Source organism: Zosterops lateralis (genome assembly GCF_965231275.1).
Source record: "Zosterops lateralis genome assembly, chromosome: 2".
NCBI lineage: Eukaryota > Metazoa > Chordata > Aves > Passeriformes > Zosteropidae > Zosterops > Zosterops lateralis.
This window is the reverse complement of record NC_139763.1, coordinates 96979743-96999296: the sequence shown is the minus strand read 5'-3', so window position 1 is coordinate 96999296 and position 19554 is coordinate 96979743. Positions and strand designations below refer to the sequence as shown.

The window sequence follows — 19554 nt, the reverse complement described above, 5'->3', positions numbered from 1 at the left end:
TGGTACTGGAATTCAGTGGGGTGTCTAATTCCAAATGAAAGGACACACAGAAAATCCTTAATCTATTGGGAGCCGATTGGAACAACTGTTTATACTGGAGCAGCTTGTATTCAGGCAAGACACTGTCTCATCACATTTATTTTAAACTTGTTTAAGAGCATTAAGGAAAATTATCTTCAATTACTTGCATCTGGAAAGCCCGTCCTTTGCCTGTAGGTATTTGAAAACTAGGATTAGACAGTGTCCCTGCAATGTATTTGCAAGCTATTGCTATGGCTCCAGTTGTTACTGAGAGTCTGCCAAGGATTTATCCCAGCCACAGGGAGTAATCTCATTGCAGGATTGTTGCTCCACAATGTGGCACCTGGAGTGAAAGGTATGTAGGATACAAGTACCACCAAAAGAAATGTGAGCAAGTGATATTCCTTAGTGTAGGCTTCTGGATTTGAAACTAGGCTTCAGTCTGTTCCTGGATGCCTAGCTCTTACAAGTGGGATGGTAGAGACAATATTACAGATGTTATTCTGCTTCAGGAAGCTTATTAGTACTCCAGTAGAAACCTGAAATCCCAGAGCAGGATTGGCCTCATTGCCTGAGGTTTGTGCTGAGGTCAGATGGAAATGTGGTCTCTGCCTCAAAGGGTTTGCAAGTGTAACTTGAGGGGGGATGTGAGATGGAGCCTGGATTTTTGTCAGTTGGGTATTTGTTTCTGATTAATAGAGATGCATACATTGATTGGAAACATGGACAATACTTTCCAAATTAGTGTGTTTTACAGAAAAAGTTAACTGCCTAATGCTGGAGGGGTGCTAGAACAGTAATATACTACGGACAGTTAATAATGCAGAGTTTGGGGACTTTATTGTTCTCTGATCATGCATACCAGATGAGCTACAATGCTAATCTCCATGTCATAAACCTGGGAGTGTGGCATGGAAATGAGAAATGTCTTTGTATCTGTAGAGTTCCACAACAGAGAAATGGTCTCAAATGCTCTCATAAACTAAGAGTCAGGGTGAAGAAAAGAACTTTTTCTGCATGGTGCCATCCAATGTGCCAGAGTCAGCTCAGCTTTAAGGGTGGTGCTGCATAGGAAACAGTTCCTTAAGGTCAGTATTTGTTAAGTCTTTGCATTTAAGAAAGAAGTCCATCTCTTGGTTGAATGAAAACGTTTCCATATGTGATCTATGTGATAAGTTTTGCATAAATACATTTAAACAACTTTGGAATTTGGAAATCAAAGCATCAAGAAGAAATGACAGCAAGGTACTGAGTTTGGCAGCCCAGAGATAATTTTAAAGCTGATTGAAGAAAATGGCTTTCTGGAATAGATTTAGTCTCCTGTAAGGGCTTGCTTGTGATGCCAGGACTTTCCTGGAAGGCAAAGCATTCCTCTGCTGAACTGTTTGTCTAAATAATGAAATCTGATTAAGGCAAAAAGCAGGTTAGTCTGCTACTCCTCCAGGATGGCATTTGGTGTGAACAATTTTGAGAGTTCGCCTTTTAATGTTGCTCTTTTCCAGGACACCAGGAAAATCCTATAAATCTTTCTCTGAGTTATCCCAGGTCACAGTGTGGTTCTTGCCTGAGCATCATGTGGCCAACTGCTCTGACTGGCAAAAAGAGCATGTGCAAGCTTGGGAGGTTAAAGTAGACAGTGTAGTATATGATATTAAACCTTAATTCTCAGGCTGACTGTTCAGAGCTGTCCAGTTCTTTGTCAGTGAACATGTACAGTACAATTAGACCTTGACTAATTTCATAGCATATTCTTTTGTCATCATCCTGCCTTGTTTTTTGAATTATGAATGCAGCTGTAATTTCTGAAACGTATTTTAAATCCTGTGTAAAGGTGAGTCCAAAGGAATTGTTACTGACTGAGCTTTCTAGACTTTGATCAGTGCCACCATCTTTCTTACAACTTAAGCTCCACCTCTACTTCCTATGAGGACATTTGCCATAGTGTTTTGGTTTTCTAGGTTTTCTGAAAATTTGATTCATTGATCAAATTGCAGTTTCACTCAATGGAAATACTGTTGTTCTTGATGACTGTTAAGAGACAAGTGTTTTCTCATGCTGTCTTCCTTTTCTCTTAAATTTTCTTTAATTATTTCAATTTAAAAAGTCAGGGAGAGAGGTAATGAGTGCAGAAGATCCACCACATCTTCATTTCAGTCGCTTCAACGCTTTCCACATTTCCATCTAGATGTCAGGTCCCTGTGTTCTATGTTTTGATGTGCTGACAAGCTTACAACATTCGGACAATAATAGCCTGGCCACTTGTGCCACAGGAGACTCCTGTTGTACTAACACCAGACATTTCTTGTGCCTTCAGTGTGCCAGGAAACAATCTGGGAGGTCTTCAAGACATTCTGGGACAGACTGCCGGAGCGTGAGGAGTATAACACCTGGATGAGCCTGTGTGAGGAAGGAATGATGAGCATCTTTGAAATGGGCACCAACTTCAGCCAGTCGGAGGAGCACCGCAGCCTGATCATGAAGGTGGGTGCAGCAGCTGCTTGGAGTGTTCTCTTGGGCAAGGGCATCATGTCCCACTGCAGGTTTGGCACATAGCATTTGGGAATGATGGGCAGAGCCCTGAAAACACTCACGTGTGGGTATTCCAGCCCTGGGATCTGGAGTTCTGAGATCAGTTCCAAAACAAAGTTGTGGGTGATCCAATGCAGGGAAAAGCAGCAATGATGAAGAGAATGTTGTCTTCAGTAGATGTGTTCCTGTCAAGGAGATGGTGTCTAGACCCACGAGTGAGTCAGGCTGTGATGCATTTTCCCCTGGCAGCCTCCCTGCTCTGAGCTGCGCATTGAGGTGCCTTCAGCCCAAATGGCACTTGGGAGCAGGAAGTTCCAAGCTGTAATTCTGGTGCTACCAAACCCTATGGCATAATTGCTTGTTTCATGTTCTGCAGGTCTGTGATGTCTGTGCACTGCTGCCTGACTGAAATGAGTGTAGTTATAAATGTAAAAACTTTGGTGTCCTATGAAAGCAATAATTAATATTAGGTAACTCGCCATGGGAAGCTGCAGGTTAAAATCAGTGTATGAGTGTAAAACAAGTCACTAAAAAAAATCTGAGTATCTTGATATATTTTCTGTTGATTCACTTTTTTTTTAGCTTAAAGAAAGTAAAAGAAATATTAAGTCAAACTAAAAAAGCCTGTCTCAAATGAAATACAAAGATGTACTTTCAGGAGTTTGTGAATTTTAAAAAAAGTGCCTAGTTTTGTATTCATCTAAGATACAGTAGATATCTTAATGTCTCTGGATAAAAGACTTCTTAAAATTTGTGGTGGCTTGTGGATCTTCTTTGAGATTACTGTTGCTAGCTAATGGATGAGTAGTTTTATGAAACTTGTAAGTCTTAAATGTGTAATAGAAACATAGAAACATTAATGTTCTGTTAGGGTGGATGCTCTGACGTTTTCCCCTCCTGCTTTTTTATTGGACTTCTTATCGCACACTGGAAGAATGTGCACAAGGAATGTGCACTAAGTTATGTGAATATGGAAACTGTTGTGGATAACAGAGAGGTTTTTTTTTTTTTTCCCTGAGCTTGCATGTTAGTTTTCCCAGGTGATGCTGGCCAAAGTTTGCTTTTGTGAAAGTCTGATGATGCTGTTGCCCTTAAAAGTCTTTGCAAAAAGATAGAGAGAAATAAAATTAATACATTTTTTTTAATGAACACAGTGCATGTAACTTTTTTGTGTTCAATTTTTGCAATGAGATGATCTGGAGTGGGAGCTAATTAAAAGAAATCAAAATTACTCTTGGAAACAGGATGATGCATCTAACTTCCCACTGCTGCTCTCCCTTTTTGGGTGTGGCTCTGCAGCATTTCAGTGGAGTCAGATAAAGTGCCCTGGGTTTGATCTTGTCAGAAGAGTGGTATTTATTTAGGTTTCCTTTGTCCTGTAAATTGATATATTCCTTTCACTAATGCCATATTCTGGAAAACAGTCTGTTCATTGTATTTTCTTCCTGCTAGTTGCTTGCCCCAGTCTAATGTGGTAAGAACTGGTGCTCAGCCTGTGGGACCAAACACACTTTCTAAAGCCTTGTGTCCTACTCTCTTGTTCTTTCCACTCTTACCAGCTAAGAAGACCAAGTCATATGGTCAAGCCTTTCCATTACTAGTGGGATTTTGTTTCCCTCTCATTACAGAATGTTGATTCATTTGGTCATAATCAGCTGTTGTTATTTTATTTTCCCCATTCCTTAGGTTTGATCTCTAAAGCACAGAGCACTTGTTACCAATGTGCTGATGTCATTTCACTGCATGCACAGGGCTCTGTAGTGGGCAGGTGTGATACAAGTGTGTGGGCCACACTGTTGCTTAAAAGCAAGGTTCACTTCTGCAGTGGCTTTTTTGTTTACCATAACACTCCTCATTAAATACCACTTGTTTCTAATCTTCCTCTGCTCTCCAGTGCCTGCAATTCATCTGTGGTTAATTTCAAGAGCTTAGTTTAGAGCCTGCAGCTGATAAAAGTAATTCTGCTTTTCTGTTGGTCTACATTGGCTGTTACTGTCATAGCATTGCTCTGCTGCTTCTTATGTATGGGCATGTTGGCAGATTCCAGCAGTCTTATTTCAAAGTGTCTTTTTGTATTACTTTTTGGTAGATTGAAACATGACATTTAGTTGTTAGAAATGCTGCATGTTCTGAATTTTCTCCCTCTCTCTCAAAAGAAGTTCAAAAGTGTATCTGAAAATTAGGCAAATTAAATCCGTGTGGTTTGTATTTAATAGACAATAATGCAGCAAAATTACTGCTTTCATGATGTTTCTGTTTTAGTGTGGAGGGTCTGTTATGAGCAGTGTAATTAAATGCCTCTTATTAACCTTCCTCCTTGGTTTTCTTTCTTATCCTTTCTTCTAATCCCCAGTAATCACTGTGACACTCCCACAGATGCTGCAATATCTGCTCCATCCTTAGTTCATGTTGAGAAAAATTCTTTCACTTACTTTTAACATACTTTCTTGCTGGATATCAGCTGGAGCTTAGACTAGCTGGCCTTAGCTTTCATACTTCTTTTTTTGTCTTGGAGATGTGAGGTCTGCCTCTGTGGGTTTCCCTGTAATATCTGTATACACATGCCTGTTCTGTATGCTCTAATACAGAATATATATACTAAATTTTCCTGAGTTTCTTTAAGCAGATCACCTTCCAGACTTACAGAAGGAGCAGGTGGACATATTTATGCCAACCATGAAAATTTATTTTAAATATCTTTTTTTCTTTCTCAAATTTTCATTTTAATTTGTGTGAACATATTAACTGACAGTACCTCACATAGGACAAACACTATCCTAATTTCTTTGGATATAAAGCAGATTTACAAATTCTGAGATTTTTAACCCATCTTTTTTCAATCCCTGACAGAAATGCAAATGACAAAGGTAATTCCAATTCATAGGACAGGTTTTTTTTCAGTATGAATTTTCATGTAAACATTCCTTCCTGTAAATTAACTTAGCTTATGTTCCTTACTGTGTAGCTGTATTTCACTGGGGAGCAAAACCCTGTTACATAGAATGTAACATTCATCCTCTGTATCATCCTGATTCCTCCCATTCTGCACTTTGAGATATCTATATCTGGAATTCCAGTATTGCCAAATTTGCCCTGACTCTGCCCTGTGATTGTGACCATGTTCCCACTTGTACTAGGCAATTTTTGAAAAATCCAAGTGAGTAGAAATGCAAACAAATGTAAATATTGTTTTGTCAAGAACCATTGCTATGACTTGCTATGAGATTGAAACACTGCTGCCAAAGCAGCACAACCTGTGCTGTTCATTGGAGAATTTACAGCTGGCATACAGAACTCCTTCCTAAGTCCATAGCAAAAAGCAACTTAAAGCCTGATACTGCAGGACTTTCAGTGTAAAGTTTTGTCTGCGTTCTGCATTTCCAATGTGGGCATATAATACATGTCACGATTTCAATTTCCCCAGATTTCAATCAGATTTCAGAAAATAAAGTTTTCAAGGGCTGCTGTTCCTTACAGGTCTGATGACAAGAGATGTTGAGGAAAGCTGTTATGAGAAATGAAGCATTAAAGGAACTCATGAAACTTAATCTATTGAGCAGATACTCAACCATACCTGCTGAGGGCTCCTGTACAACCCCATGTCTATAACAAAGTATATCTGACAGTGTTGGGCAGATAGGACATCAGGAACTAGCTTATGAATCCTTTCCAAGAGGATCTTCTAGAAGGAAGCAGGTCTGTGAGATTTTTTTGGTTGCTGGCGAGAGGGAAATCTGTGCTCTGCTCACTCTGGTGGGTCTGAGAGCCAAGAGTTAAGCTGAGACTTAGTGTGGAAGGGAGTTTGTGGGAGAGCTTTCCCTGAGAATCAAAGGCAGACAATTTCCCCAGGAATCCCCAAAACTGTGATGGGAGGTGCTAACCTACTGAAAGGCAACTTGAAAAGTTTCTGGGACAAGATACAAACCCTTCAATGGTGTTGACTCAGCAGTACTATTGTGTAGAATTAACTTTCCAGCCCAGGAGCAGCTCTGTGCTTCAGTGTGTTTGCAGCACAAACTGCTCAGTGACAGATTAGGGTGAGAGGGAAAAAGGCAATCCTGCCTGAGGATGCCTGAATGTGTAGTGTAACAAACACCTTCTTAGCATGCTGAAATGTGTACTTGGCCATGTAAAATGAGTGATTTTCCTGAATTCTCAGAGCTGTGTTTGAAGGTGGGATGTAACATCCCAATGATATGAAATATTTGTAACCACTTACTCCCAGTGCTGTTGTTTGAATACTTCGTGAAGGCAGATTATTTTGTATTCCTCAGGTTCCTTTGGAAGATCTCTTCTGCTCTCTCTCCTCTTCCCCTGTTCTGTGACTTTCATTGCTAACCATTGTCTTTCTCACTTCAATTTAATGTCCTAACCACTCTTTCCAGTTCTTTAAATTTTTTATTTGCATAGATGTTGTGGTTTGAAAGCAAAAATGAATGTGAGGCTCCAAGTCAGAGATATAATTTAATAAGAAGAAAGGTAAAAAGGTAAAAGTAAAATAAAATAAATACAATAACACAAAGAATCACTGACAGGGTCAGAATACAACCTGAGCAGGATGGTGGAAGCAGTCCAGGTGAAGTGCTCTTCCTGAAGCAGTGATCCTGTAGAAAGGTCTGGGAGCTCTGGTCCTCTGGGAATCCAGTGGGTAAGTGCTACCTGCACTGTCCCAAATCCCAGCTTATATCCAGGTGAGAATGCTTGGCTCCTCCCCCTGGGCAGAGCATCTCACAATAGTATGAGAAGTGTGAAAATGGGTCCTTGATGGCCCATTAACAGAGATAACCCCTGGAGGGAGTTACCTGTGACTCATGGGTCATTAGCAGAAGACACCCCAAAAGTCATTAGCAGAAAACACCCCAAAGGCGTTAATGGGCCATTAGCAGAAAAGGCAGGGGGCTTGGGAAAACACTAGCCCACCTGGTTTCAACAGTTCATGAAGATGGTGATAGAATAAATACTTTGTGTACATCCTACACTGCAACCCAGGACAATAGAACACCTTCTTTAGTTTCTTATAAGTCTGGAAAAAAGCAGATCCTATCTGCTGTTTCACATCCCCCATCCCCTCTTATGCATGCAAAAAAAAAGTTTTTCAATTGCCCTCCTTTGAGCCATAATGTCAGATTTCCTTCACCCTTTTTCTTATCCATGCACTTACAGTTGTCCTATGACTTTCATTCTTTGCATTTTAAGTTTTAGCCTCCTCTAGTTTAAAAAGAAAATGTGGCCTTCATGGCAGTGTGGTTCTGCCAGGCACCATGATGGGCAATCAGGACAGGCAGATAGAGAATCATTTCTTGGTATGACTTTCCTGTTGTAAATGAGGTGTATAGGTGGGTTAAATCAGATATGCTTGGTAGAGTACTACACAGATAAGATTAAACTAATATGGGATTATTTCAGATCTCCTTGACATTTCCTCTGCCTTTTTCTCCTGCCTGGGATTACCCTCAGGATATCTTGTCTTCTGTGCATAATGATAGTCTCTTAGGATCAGGAAGAATGTCCTATATAATTGCTTTTCTGCAAGATCATGAGTTGACAGAAGCTCATCTGGTTGGTACTATATATGATTTGTTGTATTGTAGCATGTGTTTAGTGTATTAATTCATGATAGCTTTTCATTATGTAAAGGAACTGTTGAGAAAGGTGAGCACTAGAGCAGTGGACACAAAACTCAGCTCCCAGCTTTAGGAGAATTGATATAATAATGTCAGGAAGGTCTCACTTCAAGAGAACTAATTTTGTACAAATCACCTGCCAGAGATAGCTTCAGTGAGTAAAAGCTCTCCTTAACTTTGGTATGGCTGCTGCTGTTATGGAGAACTATTTCTAGATGACTTCAAGTATTGAAAGGGTGAAGGCATTATTTAATCTTTGCAGTCTGTGTGCAGCAGGTAAATTTGTAAGTCCATTTTAATGAAGGAGCTGAGTCAGAGAGGTGAGATGTTTTGGCAAAGGCTATTCTGTCCTAAATGATTAAACAAGCCAGTATTAGAACTCTAGAGCCCTTGGCTTCTAATTAGGGGGAAAAGGTGATATTTGCCATGGAGTTCAAATATGTCATTGCTTGCCCCCACCCCAGGCTGGAAAGCAAATTGACCATTTGGGAGAGAGGAAGACAGGCACACTACACACTATTGCAGACCACGCCAGTTCAGCAATAGGGGGTGCTAGTTTACTATGAAATTATATGAGAATCTAGTAATTTGATGCCTTTTTAAAATGTGTGTGCGGAGACTGTGTAGTGTTTCTTATTTTAGACTTGCGCCATTAAAATAATAATTAGACATTTCAGGTTTGGCTCTTGTAAGTTCTCCTTATAATTTGTTGAATAGATGACTTGGAAATAACAAGACATTGGTTGAGTCCAGGGACCCAGACTCAGAACTTGGGAGCCACCAGTTCCTCAGACTGCCCTGCAATAGAGTTTTGGCCCAGGCACCCCTCACTGGGGTGTCCCTATTCCTTTGCTCTAGGAAATAGTCAGGACTAGGACTACACTCAGGGACCTTTGAGGAGCAGTGAGTAAAGCTGCTGGCTACAGACTAGAACTAGGTATTGAAAAGATGTGTGAGGCCTGTAATAACTGGGGTTGGTTTTAATAGCACCTACAAATCATCCTGGCTGGCTGAGTGTGGAAAAACATCTTTTCTAATGAACAAACACTTTTTACTGAGCTACTACTTACAGATAACTTTCCAAAATATTGTAGAGAGGGAGTCAGTCTCTCTCTTCCTTGTAAATCCCAGTGCACTAGGGGTGAATATACAGACACTGTATACTTCAGCATAATGACCCCTTAAAAAAACTGCTCAAAGTCCAAAACAGCTTTAGTGGCCCTAAGTTAGAGTTTCCACTGTAAACTATCTGGTTTCTTTCTTTGTCACTTAAAACTAGTCTTGCTGTGTCTTAGTTTTTCATATTAGTGAATGTCCAAATAATTCATTAAGTGGAGTTGTATAATAAATGTTGGTCAAAGAACATGCTGTGAAAGGCAAGCTGACAGAAATTGGTATTTTGGCAAGCCCTGCTTGGGCTGATTTCCAAGCTGTCTGCCATTCTAGCTGTGATCACAATGCCCACCTGTCCTAGAAAGAAGAGAAGGCTACTCACTGACATGGCTCCAAATCAATAACAGCTGAATTTCTTCATTTTCCTAGAAACACAGGAAAACACAGGTGAAGAGAGTGAATGGGCTAACCTGCTAAAAAGGTCTCTTTTGCCTTTTCAACCCTCCTTCACAGGAAGAACCATCAGGATAACTTAGTGACAGTCCTTAGGTCACTGAATACATAATGATGTTTTTAAAAGAAGTTTGCAAAGTGGAAATACTCTGTTTAAAGATAATTGTAATTTAATTTCAAAGGAGATACTTGAGCTGATTAACTTCCTGTTGTTTTTACTGAAAAAGATACCTGCACTGATTATACAAAGAAAGCCAGCCCAATAAGCAATCCACTAAACAATCCCTTTTTGACCCCCTAAAGCAGAGAAACAGAAATTTTGTGCATGGAAAATAATTTTCTGTAAGTATTTGATATTCTCTTTATACTGGTACAGCAGCAGGATAAAGCATTATTTCTCAACAGCTCCTATTATTTCTCAGGATCTTCTCCACTTCTTGTGGTGTTCCTCACAGAAGTGTCTCTGACTCTCCTCTAGAACTAATGGCACTAATACCATGAGAATTTTGATGAAAAAAAAATATGACCTGTGTAGCCCTTCTTAGTATTTTTACACCAATACATGAAAAAACATCATCCCTGCCACTTGTATATCCATAAATAAAATTGTCAGATTTATCCTGCTCTGGCACTTTAAGCTGTAGCTTTAGTTCCAAAAGATGGTTTTAAATCTATAGACAAGTAGCCAAAGTAATGCTGAATTTCTGAAGACTGCTGCTTAAAAGGTTCTTATTGTTTGCATCCTCTAACATTGGGAGAATGTTGTACTGGCAGAATATTGTAGGAAAATACAGAAATGTAGAGCAGCTCAGACAATCCTAATGCTCTTTACACTGTCTGATGTCGAGTTGCAGTTGTATTTTGGAAATGTCAGACGTATTTCCTTTTCAGCAAGGACTTAGTTAATGAATTTTAAGCTTAATAAATTACAGTACAGAGAATAGAATTATTTCAGCATGCAGAAAGAAATAAAGTGGTATAAACTGCATTTCAATTTCTTTCACCTTTTATTACTCAAATATATTTAAGCTTTGTTTTTGTTTTCCAGAAACTGGCCTATACAAAGGAAGCAATGGGCAGGTGAGTGAGCATCTGTGTTCTCTTTGCACTTTATTCCCTCTGGAGTTAACAACAGAGCTGAGCTATGACATTTTGTAACCTTTTCTCTCTTTTTCTTGTCAGTTCCTGTGCTGATTGGTCATGTGGGTGAGTAATTTTCCCTTTCTCAAAGCCTAGTGATGGTCATTTCTCTGGTTCTTGCTGCTGCTGGCACTGATTGTTATGCTGATGATGAACAAAATTCACCTTTGTGCAGAAGGACGTATAGAAAAGTGTGGTGGAGAAATCTGGTGGTTCTGGAACCTCTGTCCTGGCATGGTTGGAGTGCTCAAAATATCTCAGCCAATCTGAGGCTTGTACTTCTGCTTAAGTGTGTCATCACCTTGCTGGCTGTCGGGCTGCCAGGCACAGACACAGGCTATTTACCTGAAGAGGTTTAGTGGGGGAAATCTCTTCTGGGAAAGAGATGTGTCCATAGTAACTTGTGCTAGTGTTCTAATTGAATATTTTGAAATGGTATTTTGAAAGAGTTTCAAGAGATGTGTTGTATAAACAGTTACAAGGGATTTGGTTGTTTGGGCTCCTCACACTTTTAACAAGGCAATAAAACTGAAAACTGATTTGTGGCATCTTTGTACCAAAGCAAACCTGAACTTGACCTGTTATTTTCATGTGTTTTATTGAGCTGAAGAGAAGTTCAAATTATTATTGCTCCATTGCTACTCAGAACTTAATCTAAACTGTTATTTTTAGGGTAATTCAAACCCAAACAATCTGGTGCTGAACTCCTCTGAAAAACTGGCAGGTTCAGTTCTCTGCTTTACAGGCACATAAAGCTATGCTAAATATGAGTAATTAAAGTACCAGGAAGAGTAATCATTTAACAGACTTCTTAGAAAAGCCCCCAGCTTCTCAAATTAGATATCCTCATTGTGATTTCATAACCATAACATATGTTAAAATTAATAATGTGAGATGATAATGGCAAGAGTGATTCCTAAGAGGTTGGTTTCTCTCTGCCCTGTGGAGCTGAGTGCCCCTTTTGACAAAAGCACTCCCTGAAGCCTCCAGGTCAGCTGGGTAGTGTCCATCTGTTCTGAGGAAGTTTGAGCTTGAAAATCTACTGCATGTCTCTGTGTGATGATGCAGGAAATCCAGTAAATGTAGAGATATATGAGAGGAATTGGAGTCAAGGCATCTGGAGTCTGCATGTACTGGGCTAACAGTGCAAAGGAACTAAAGGAATTTGGGCTAAACTAACAGTGCATAACGCTCAACTTTTCACTGAAATGTGGATCAGAGTGATAAATGTTGTACTTTTCCAAAAGCTATCTTAGGAAATGTCGCATGGCAACATCAAGGGTGTTCCAGTAGACAACTGGCAAATTTTACTAAACTCAATTCACTGTGCTGCATCTGTCTAAAATATACACTGTTTTTATTTCAGTATGTATTGCTTCAGATTGTTTATAGCTTTAGGATGAGGTCTTTGTTATTGCCATCAGTTTAAACTTTGGGTTTATTGTATCTTTTCCTCTATAATTTGTTATTGTCTTGTGCTTGGAAATTGTAGTGTTTTATAGAATAAAGAAGGTGATAGAGGACTGAAGCAGTGACAGAAACAGGTAGAGTTGCCCTGAGAAATGGAACATCAGGAGAAATTAGTAGAAATAATTTTTCCATTATAAAATCCAAACTTACTTAAGACTATCCTGGACATCTTAGAGCATTCATGGTTTAAGATGTGAAGTCTGTAAGCCAGACTTCTATAAAAAACAAAGCCATGATTTTCTGTCATGGATAGAAGATGTCTCATCTAACTCCAGATGTCTTGCCCCGAGTGGAGTAAGTCAGCCATCTCAATACTGCTAACAGCCATTGTTATTCTCTGAAAAAATAACCAGACCTCCCAGTAAAGATCACAATAAATGTTCTTCTAAAAATATTCTGTAAGAAATTAGCATAAGTACCCAAGGACCACCATCAACCTCTAAGGTGCAGGATGGGAAATCCAGTGTCAAGTCCCTCCTGCAGAGAGGAAAAGTGAGTGCAGTTCTCCCTCTCCTGGGCATTGCTGTTCTCACCTGCTGACCCACATGTGCAGAGAGGCTGCTCCAGTGCAGGGCAATGCGAGGATCTGAACAGAGCTGACTTGTCACTCAGCTGTGCCACCTGTGTCAGAATGGACAGCGGTTCTGGGCTTGTCTCGAGGGATGGCAGGACTGTCCTCAATATCTACTTACACAGGGTATCTAGATAAGATGTTCAGGTGAGATTCCCACACTGCCAGGGGAGGACAGGCTTCTCCAGATGGTTTGAAGTGAGGCTCTAGCTGAAGTCTCTGATTTGTCTTGTGGTGAGATCCAGTGTCTCTTCATGATTGTGCAGAACAGCCATTTCACTTTGGAGACTTGGCACTGGGCATATTTCTCTGTCTGTTTTCCCACTGATAAGAACAAGAGAAATATTGCTATAGGTTCTAGAGCATACTGCCCATGCAAGAAACTCTTCCATAAGCTTTGACCAATCTCTTTGTCCTGTGAAACAATTTTTTTTCTTTGAAACATATTTTTTCTTTGAAATTATTTCTTCATTTGGGGGTTGATATGGAATGGAAGACAGGCTCTTGATATCTGTTTGTCATTTTAACTGTACTACCTCTCTAAATCAAATCAAATTGTGCTGAAAGCTATTAACAGCTATAGAACTGAAGCTGTGACTTGAGTAGTTTAATACAATTCATATAATCCTTCCTAGATGTCAATATGGTGTCTCTCTCTAGCTGGAAAAAGCTGATTTCATCTAGTTAAATGCTGGAATAGTTTTAATGTAGCCTAGGGAAAGGTGCCTTGTGCTCTTGTAGTTGGGTTCCTGGAATCACTCCCAATCCGGCATTACCGACAGTGACGTACCAGCAGGATGAAAGTTTGTTCCCGTAAGGTTTAGAGCATGCGTTCACAGAGGTTAAATGCTCAGCTACTCTGCCCTTTTCAGGAACTGAGGGATTAAACTAAGTACCACCAGGGGGAAAACCTCAAAAGGAAAAGCAATATATGGGACACAATCCAGATGTGTATGGAGCAGTCGACATTGTAGAGTTTTTGCCCCAGTTGGAAGTGTCAGACCACTGCATCAGCTAAAGGCTTTTACTGACTGCTTTGATCAGTGGGCCACTGGCACTTCACATAATGAAGTTCTCTCTCTTAATATTGGAGTCTGTCTCTTGACAATAGAACCGTCCTTTTTCCTGGGGGATCAAAATCCAGATCTGGAGAATCAGCAGAAAGCAAAGAAGTTGCACAAAGTTGTTGCAGTGGAAAACAAGAACTTCTGTGTCATAGCCTTGCTTGAGTGCTGTATGCACAACAGCATACTGAGGGAAAGATAAAGAGGATAGGATAGTTGAAGAGGGGGAGTATAACACACTACTTTTTTACTTCTTCAGAAGCATTTTTAAGGCAAAATTAAATATATAGAGGCATGTGTCCTTTCTGATGGTACTTGCTGATTCTTAGATCGCTGAAATTAGTTGCAGTAAATCTTGTCCAGACCTCCTGTGTTCTGTGCTTGTTTTCTGCCTTGAAATACATTGACGAATCTAGAATACATACTTTGTCAGCAGTGGTAGCAATGGTTGATGGGGTATCAATTTGGCTTTTGTACTACTTATCTAAATGTACTTCATGAAAGAGTAAGAATTTGTTTTCTGTGCTGGGATCATTTTACCAGTTCAGCAGTTATGCCTGCAGTGACATAGAAATGTATCTGAGGTTCTTTACTGTTTGCATGTGGACTTGGCAGTGATATTCCTCATTTCAGAGATTTTTTTGTCATCTGCACAGCTTTACCACATGTGAAGAGTTCCACACTGCTCCTTTTCAGGTGTATGTTTTCTTTTGTGCTCCCTACTGTCTGGTAGCAAATATGAAATTTTTTTCCTGCTTTAAGTAGAACCAAAAGAGATGAAAAATTCAAGAACTACCTAAATGAAAATTAGGATAAATGCATGTAAATATTAAAAGGAAGAGAATCTGAATACTAGGCTTTGTCTTGCATTCTGAAATTGCATAAAAGTAGTTCTTAAATTGAACTCTAGTTAGTTCAAGGCTGTGTGATTGAAATATTTAAAAATTAGAAAATCAGAAAATAAAATTTTCTCTCTTTTGTGCGATATGAGAATTGAATTAATATTTCAAGCAAAACAAATGTTTGACATAGCCAGTTAGACTTTAGAACATTCAAAATGACCAACAATCTTCTTAATAATGGATCAGCCGGTGGATGTCTAGAACATGTAGTACAAATCTGAAGGTGTTACTTTCTTCATCCACTGAACTGGGTTTGTTTTAAACCTTGAAGAGAAATGTAGAGAAAAATCTAACTAATACCTTCATAGAACTTCATGGGGAGCTGTGAAATGCTATCACTGATGGCCCATTTGACAGGTCCAGAGTGTTGTTTCCCCCCAATAACACAGTATGGCTGCACATAAAGAAGCAGTGTGGGCCTATGAGTCAGTGGAACTCTTATGGTTTGGTGCACTGAATTTGTCTTCTCCTGACATGACTGATGTCACACAGAAGTACATAGCATGGGCCTTGAAAAAAGGGGAATGTAGGCTGTATTTGTGAGCTGTGGTTGCTGTATTATTATGTGTAGGCTGTCCATAAGCACTGTTTGCTTCAGATCAGCTTCCTAGGCTCTAATGGATCTTGTCTTACACCTGCCTAGATCCTGGTGTCTAACAGAGCTGTGTGATCTGAAACCACTTGTTTCTGCCAAGGAAACACAAGTGCAGTGTTGTTTGTTCTGGTGCTTAGACATCTGCTTGTCCATATTTTTTCCTGCCTCTCCATACATATGTGTATGTTTTTATATTTTGCTTACTGCTCAGCCAAGATGATCAAGGGAATCTCTCATGCAGGTAGGACAATGGAAATTACATTTAATATGTCTGTGTCTCAAATTCTCTTGTTGGAATACAGTCCCTCCACCTGGAGTGGCTTGCTTGTATAGGTAGAATTAAAAATCAAAATGTGGGCCCTGAATTAATCCTGGGGCAAACCCATAAAAAGTCCTGTGTATTTTATGTGGTGCAAGTGAGCAGGAATTTGAATCTGTGTTTACCTTGAAAAGTGGTATGTTCAGACAATTCAGTATATTTATTGCCATGAGCATTTTGAGTGACTTCTTTAGAGATGCCCAATACAATTGATGCTTTTTTAGGTGATCAATAAAGCAGGCATTTGAAAAATGCTAAGGGGAAGTAGAAGGCAGAAAGAAAGCAAACCTCATCATTCTGGTAAAGTAATGAAAAACTAATGTGCATGAAGTGAGCTTGGTTACAGCATAGTATCCTTCAAACGATATTTTCATCCTCTTGAGAAAAAGTGGTAGCTGATCATTTGACCAAATTTGGTGCTTGACTGGTTTGGTTAGATTTATTAGGGTTTTAGTCGGTGATGTTTAAGTGCTTGGCTTTTTAATTTTCAGCCAGCTGAAATTCTGTCAGAAAATTTGTTAGCTCCTGAGTATTTGTATTTAAAAGCCCCTCAGCACCAGTAAGAATATATTTATTACCTGGCCTTGACAAAGAGTGTGATCTGTTGTTGTTTAAGGAGCTGGGTTTGCTGCATAAGCTTAGCTCTCACTGTGACACTGGCCTTACTCTCTTTCTGCACTACCATGGCTGCCCCAAGACCTGGCTTGGGCTGTGGTTGTCACCATGTGGCTAAACTGGTGCCCAAGGTGACACTTGTGACAGCTGCCATCTGTTGGGCTCAGTGACAGAGAAAGTCCTCTTGGACTTGGGAAACTTGGAGAACGTCACTTTGATGTGCTTATAACCAGTAATCTGATCTAGAAGTAGAATTTGAGAAAGATATTAGGCCTTTCCATTTGTAAACTGCTCCTCTTTTGAAAGTGTGATTTATACCACAGCATTTTGTTTGGGGTTTCTTGCCTGCTTCGAGGGCTTTTCCTTAGGGTATTTTAATGTTTGTCTGCTTCTCTCACTACCCAAATGTACTTAGATATGCAATAAATGGGTTTTCCCTAAGCTGAGTCTGAATTTCCCATGGAGGTGATTGGTGAGTGATGTTCCTGGCTTTTATTTCAACCCAGAAGCTTTTCATTGTATTTTCTCCCCTGTCTTATGGAGGGAATGAGAGAGTGGCTGGGTGGGTGTTTTGCCCTTGGCCAAGGCTAAACCACCCCAGAACTGGGTGCTCGGTTGGTCAGATAGTAATTTTGGTCCTTTTGAGTTGCCCTGAGTTGCAGGACATTTGTGCAGAAGGCTGGCAGGGACAATATGGGATCCATGGGTGACCTGTGCCTTGTGGGACAGTAGTTTGAAGTCAGGAGTGCCTGGAAGCCCCTCAAAGAATACTGGGCACCAACCTGTGGCCACCTGATCAAGTCTCATGAGTCTCAGGTTGGGATCAGGGCTTACCACAGCAAATCATGTTTCTTGTCCTCTTCTTCAGAAAAAGGCAGTGGATACAAGACTTAGCCAATGGCTATAAATAGGTTTGAATTGACCAGAACATTAAAAATCCTATAGCAGAGTTTTTACTATTCTTAATAATAGTAGTTGAGTTTATATTCTGACCCTAGTTACACTGAACAGTTTTGTAAGAAATAAAATCCCAGTCTGGTTCATCTCTCCTAAAAAGTAGAGTCATTCTTGCTTCTGAACATTAAACATGATGGACTAAAATACTGATGCTGCAATTGGTGACACTCTGATACAGATGTAATATACTTCCTATTGAAACTGGTAAAAGAGGCACCCTGAAGCTAGGTGGACTTAATTGGAAAATGTTTCATCAGACCAATTAACAATTAAGCAATAGTTTTTATTACAGTTCTAAGATTACAAACTAGTAAGGAAACTAAATCCCTCTAAAATATAACCAATATTCTTAAGAAAATATCCTTAAGAGAGGCTATCTTGTCTAAATGACACTTTTAAGAAAAATTTTCCAGTCTTGGAAATGATTTGAAGGTTTACTGAGTTTGTTGAAGAATTGGCAAACTCAAAAGTAGTCTTGCACTGTGCTGGCTGGAAACAGGTACCAGTGTCCATGAGATGGAAGCAGGCAGAACTATGCCTCAAAGCTTGCATGGAGCTCATTGGTTTTATTTGTGCAAGAAAATACTTGAAAGTACTGCTTAAACTCGTGAATAAGTATTTTCTGATTTGTTCTTGTGGATTATTTTTTTGTTGTTGTTAATATTTTAGAATAGCTGTGGAGATCTCACCCTGTCAGCTTAACATTCCCTGAACTATGTTTTGGTATAGTTAATCATTATATGGAGGATTAGACTGTGCCTTCTGGGAAAGGATGGGTGAAAAGATTCTTGGCTTAAATAGAAAGTTGTTCAGGTTTGCCTTCAGGTCTGTTTATTGGCACATAAATCTTGTGTCTGTGAGGGGCAGAGAAAGAGTGTTTCAGACATTAACTCAGTGAAACTATGGTCTCTGATCATATGCTATGCTCAGGTAACTGCAGAATGCAACTGTGAATCTGGTTGTCTGGCTGGTGCTGGAAGCCTTTTTTGAAGTAATACAAAGACTGACCATACAGCCTGAAGGAGGCAAGATATCAGCTTGGACTGGATTTTGGTTGAGGATAGACTGCAAGACCAGTCATAGAGTTTGTGAATCATAGAACAAACCTGGCAATGTTGCATATAGTAGAGAGAAGGCTTCCCGCAATGCATGTTTTATGGCACAAGTATGATCACCAATAAAAAAAAAGAGATCTTTTAGAAGTGAGAGAAGTATCTCAATACAATGAACAGAAGTAATTTTCATGTCCAGTTTCTCTCCAGCACTTAAACTGCCAGTCTTACATATTATGCTGTATATATTAACAATATGACAAACTCAAAGAATAATTTTCCCTTCATTCAGGAAACACTTGCTTCTGTCAGAGCATGTCTCCTACTCTCAGTAACTTGACAGTTGCTCCAGGTTTACAGAATTGGCTCCAAGCAGCTTGGGTTTATTGTAAGAGTCATGTCAAAGCTGTTAGTTTTTCTTCAGGCTGACAGTCTTCATGTGATTGTTCTTCTGAAATGTTTTTCACATTTTGCCCAGAATTGTTTTATATGTGTGTGTGAATCCCATAACTGGGTTTGGAAATGGATGCATTTTGAAGATTTCCAATTAAGCAAAATAAAATTAATGAAGAAAAGAACACATCTCCTTGCAGTGATTTTAGTGCATTTATGGTGTTTTAGTGCACCGGGGAGTGTTTTTAAAACTGAGTGGTTTATAGGATATTACCAGTTATCTTTGTGTTTTATCTCTTTGCATTTGCTTGCTTTACAGAACTGCTAGAAGGCAAAATGTATTTTTGTATGGGACTCCAGGTCATTTGGGATATAAGAGGTTGCAACCCAGAGATGCACATGATGTGTTGTATGATGCAATTGACCCAAAATCCAAGTTGCAAAATGTAACTGAAACACTGCAAAGCCTAATTTTTATGAAGTTATGAGCAAAATAGTACGATGAAAAATGTCTTCTGCATGTGTGCTTTTTGGTGTAGTATCAGAATCACAGAAATATCAAAAGCTACTACATTAATCTTACCACATCCAGCTTCAATTTCTGATTTGTTTTTTATCTAGTGGGACTCCTACTCCACCTTTGGATGCTGAGGTTACCACACTGAGAGGTCAGTTTTTATCTAACTGCTGTTAAGGCCAATTCTGAATTACCAGAAAGTTGAGAAATTCATGTATT

At 39.5% G+C, this 19554-nt stretch overlaps 1 protein-coding gene across 1 annotated transcript in view; it reads left to right on the top strand.

Moving 5' to 3' along the window:
• Positions 1-19554, top strand: part of IMPG2 (interphotoreceptor matrix proteoglycan 2) — a gene marked incomplete at both ends in the record, with an annotated part of 50406 nt that overhangs the window by 9885 nt on the left and 20967 nt on the right. Inside the window, 4 exons of the mRNA XM_083855271.1 lie at positions 2336-2502; positions 10789-10820; positions 10923-10946; positions 19440-19486. Of these exons, the coding sequence (XP_083711397.1) occupies positions 2336-2502; positions 10789-10820; positions 10923-10946; positions 19440-19486 (270 nt within the window). The remainder of the gene's footprint in view (positions 1-2335; positions 2503-10788; positions 10821-10922; positions 10947-19439; positions 19487-19554) is intronic.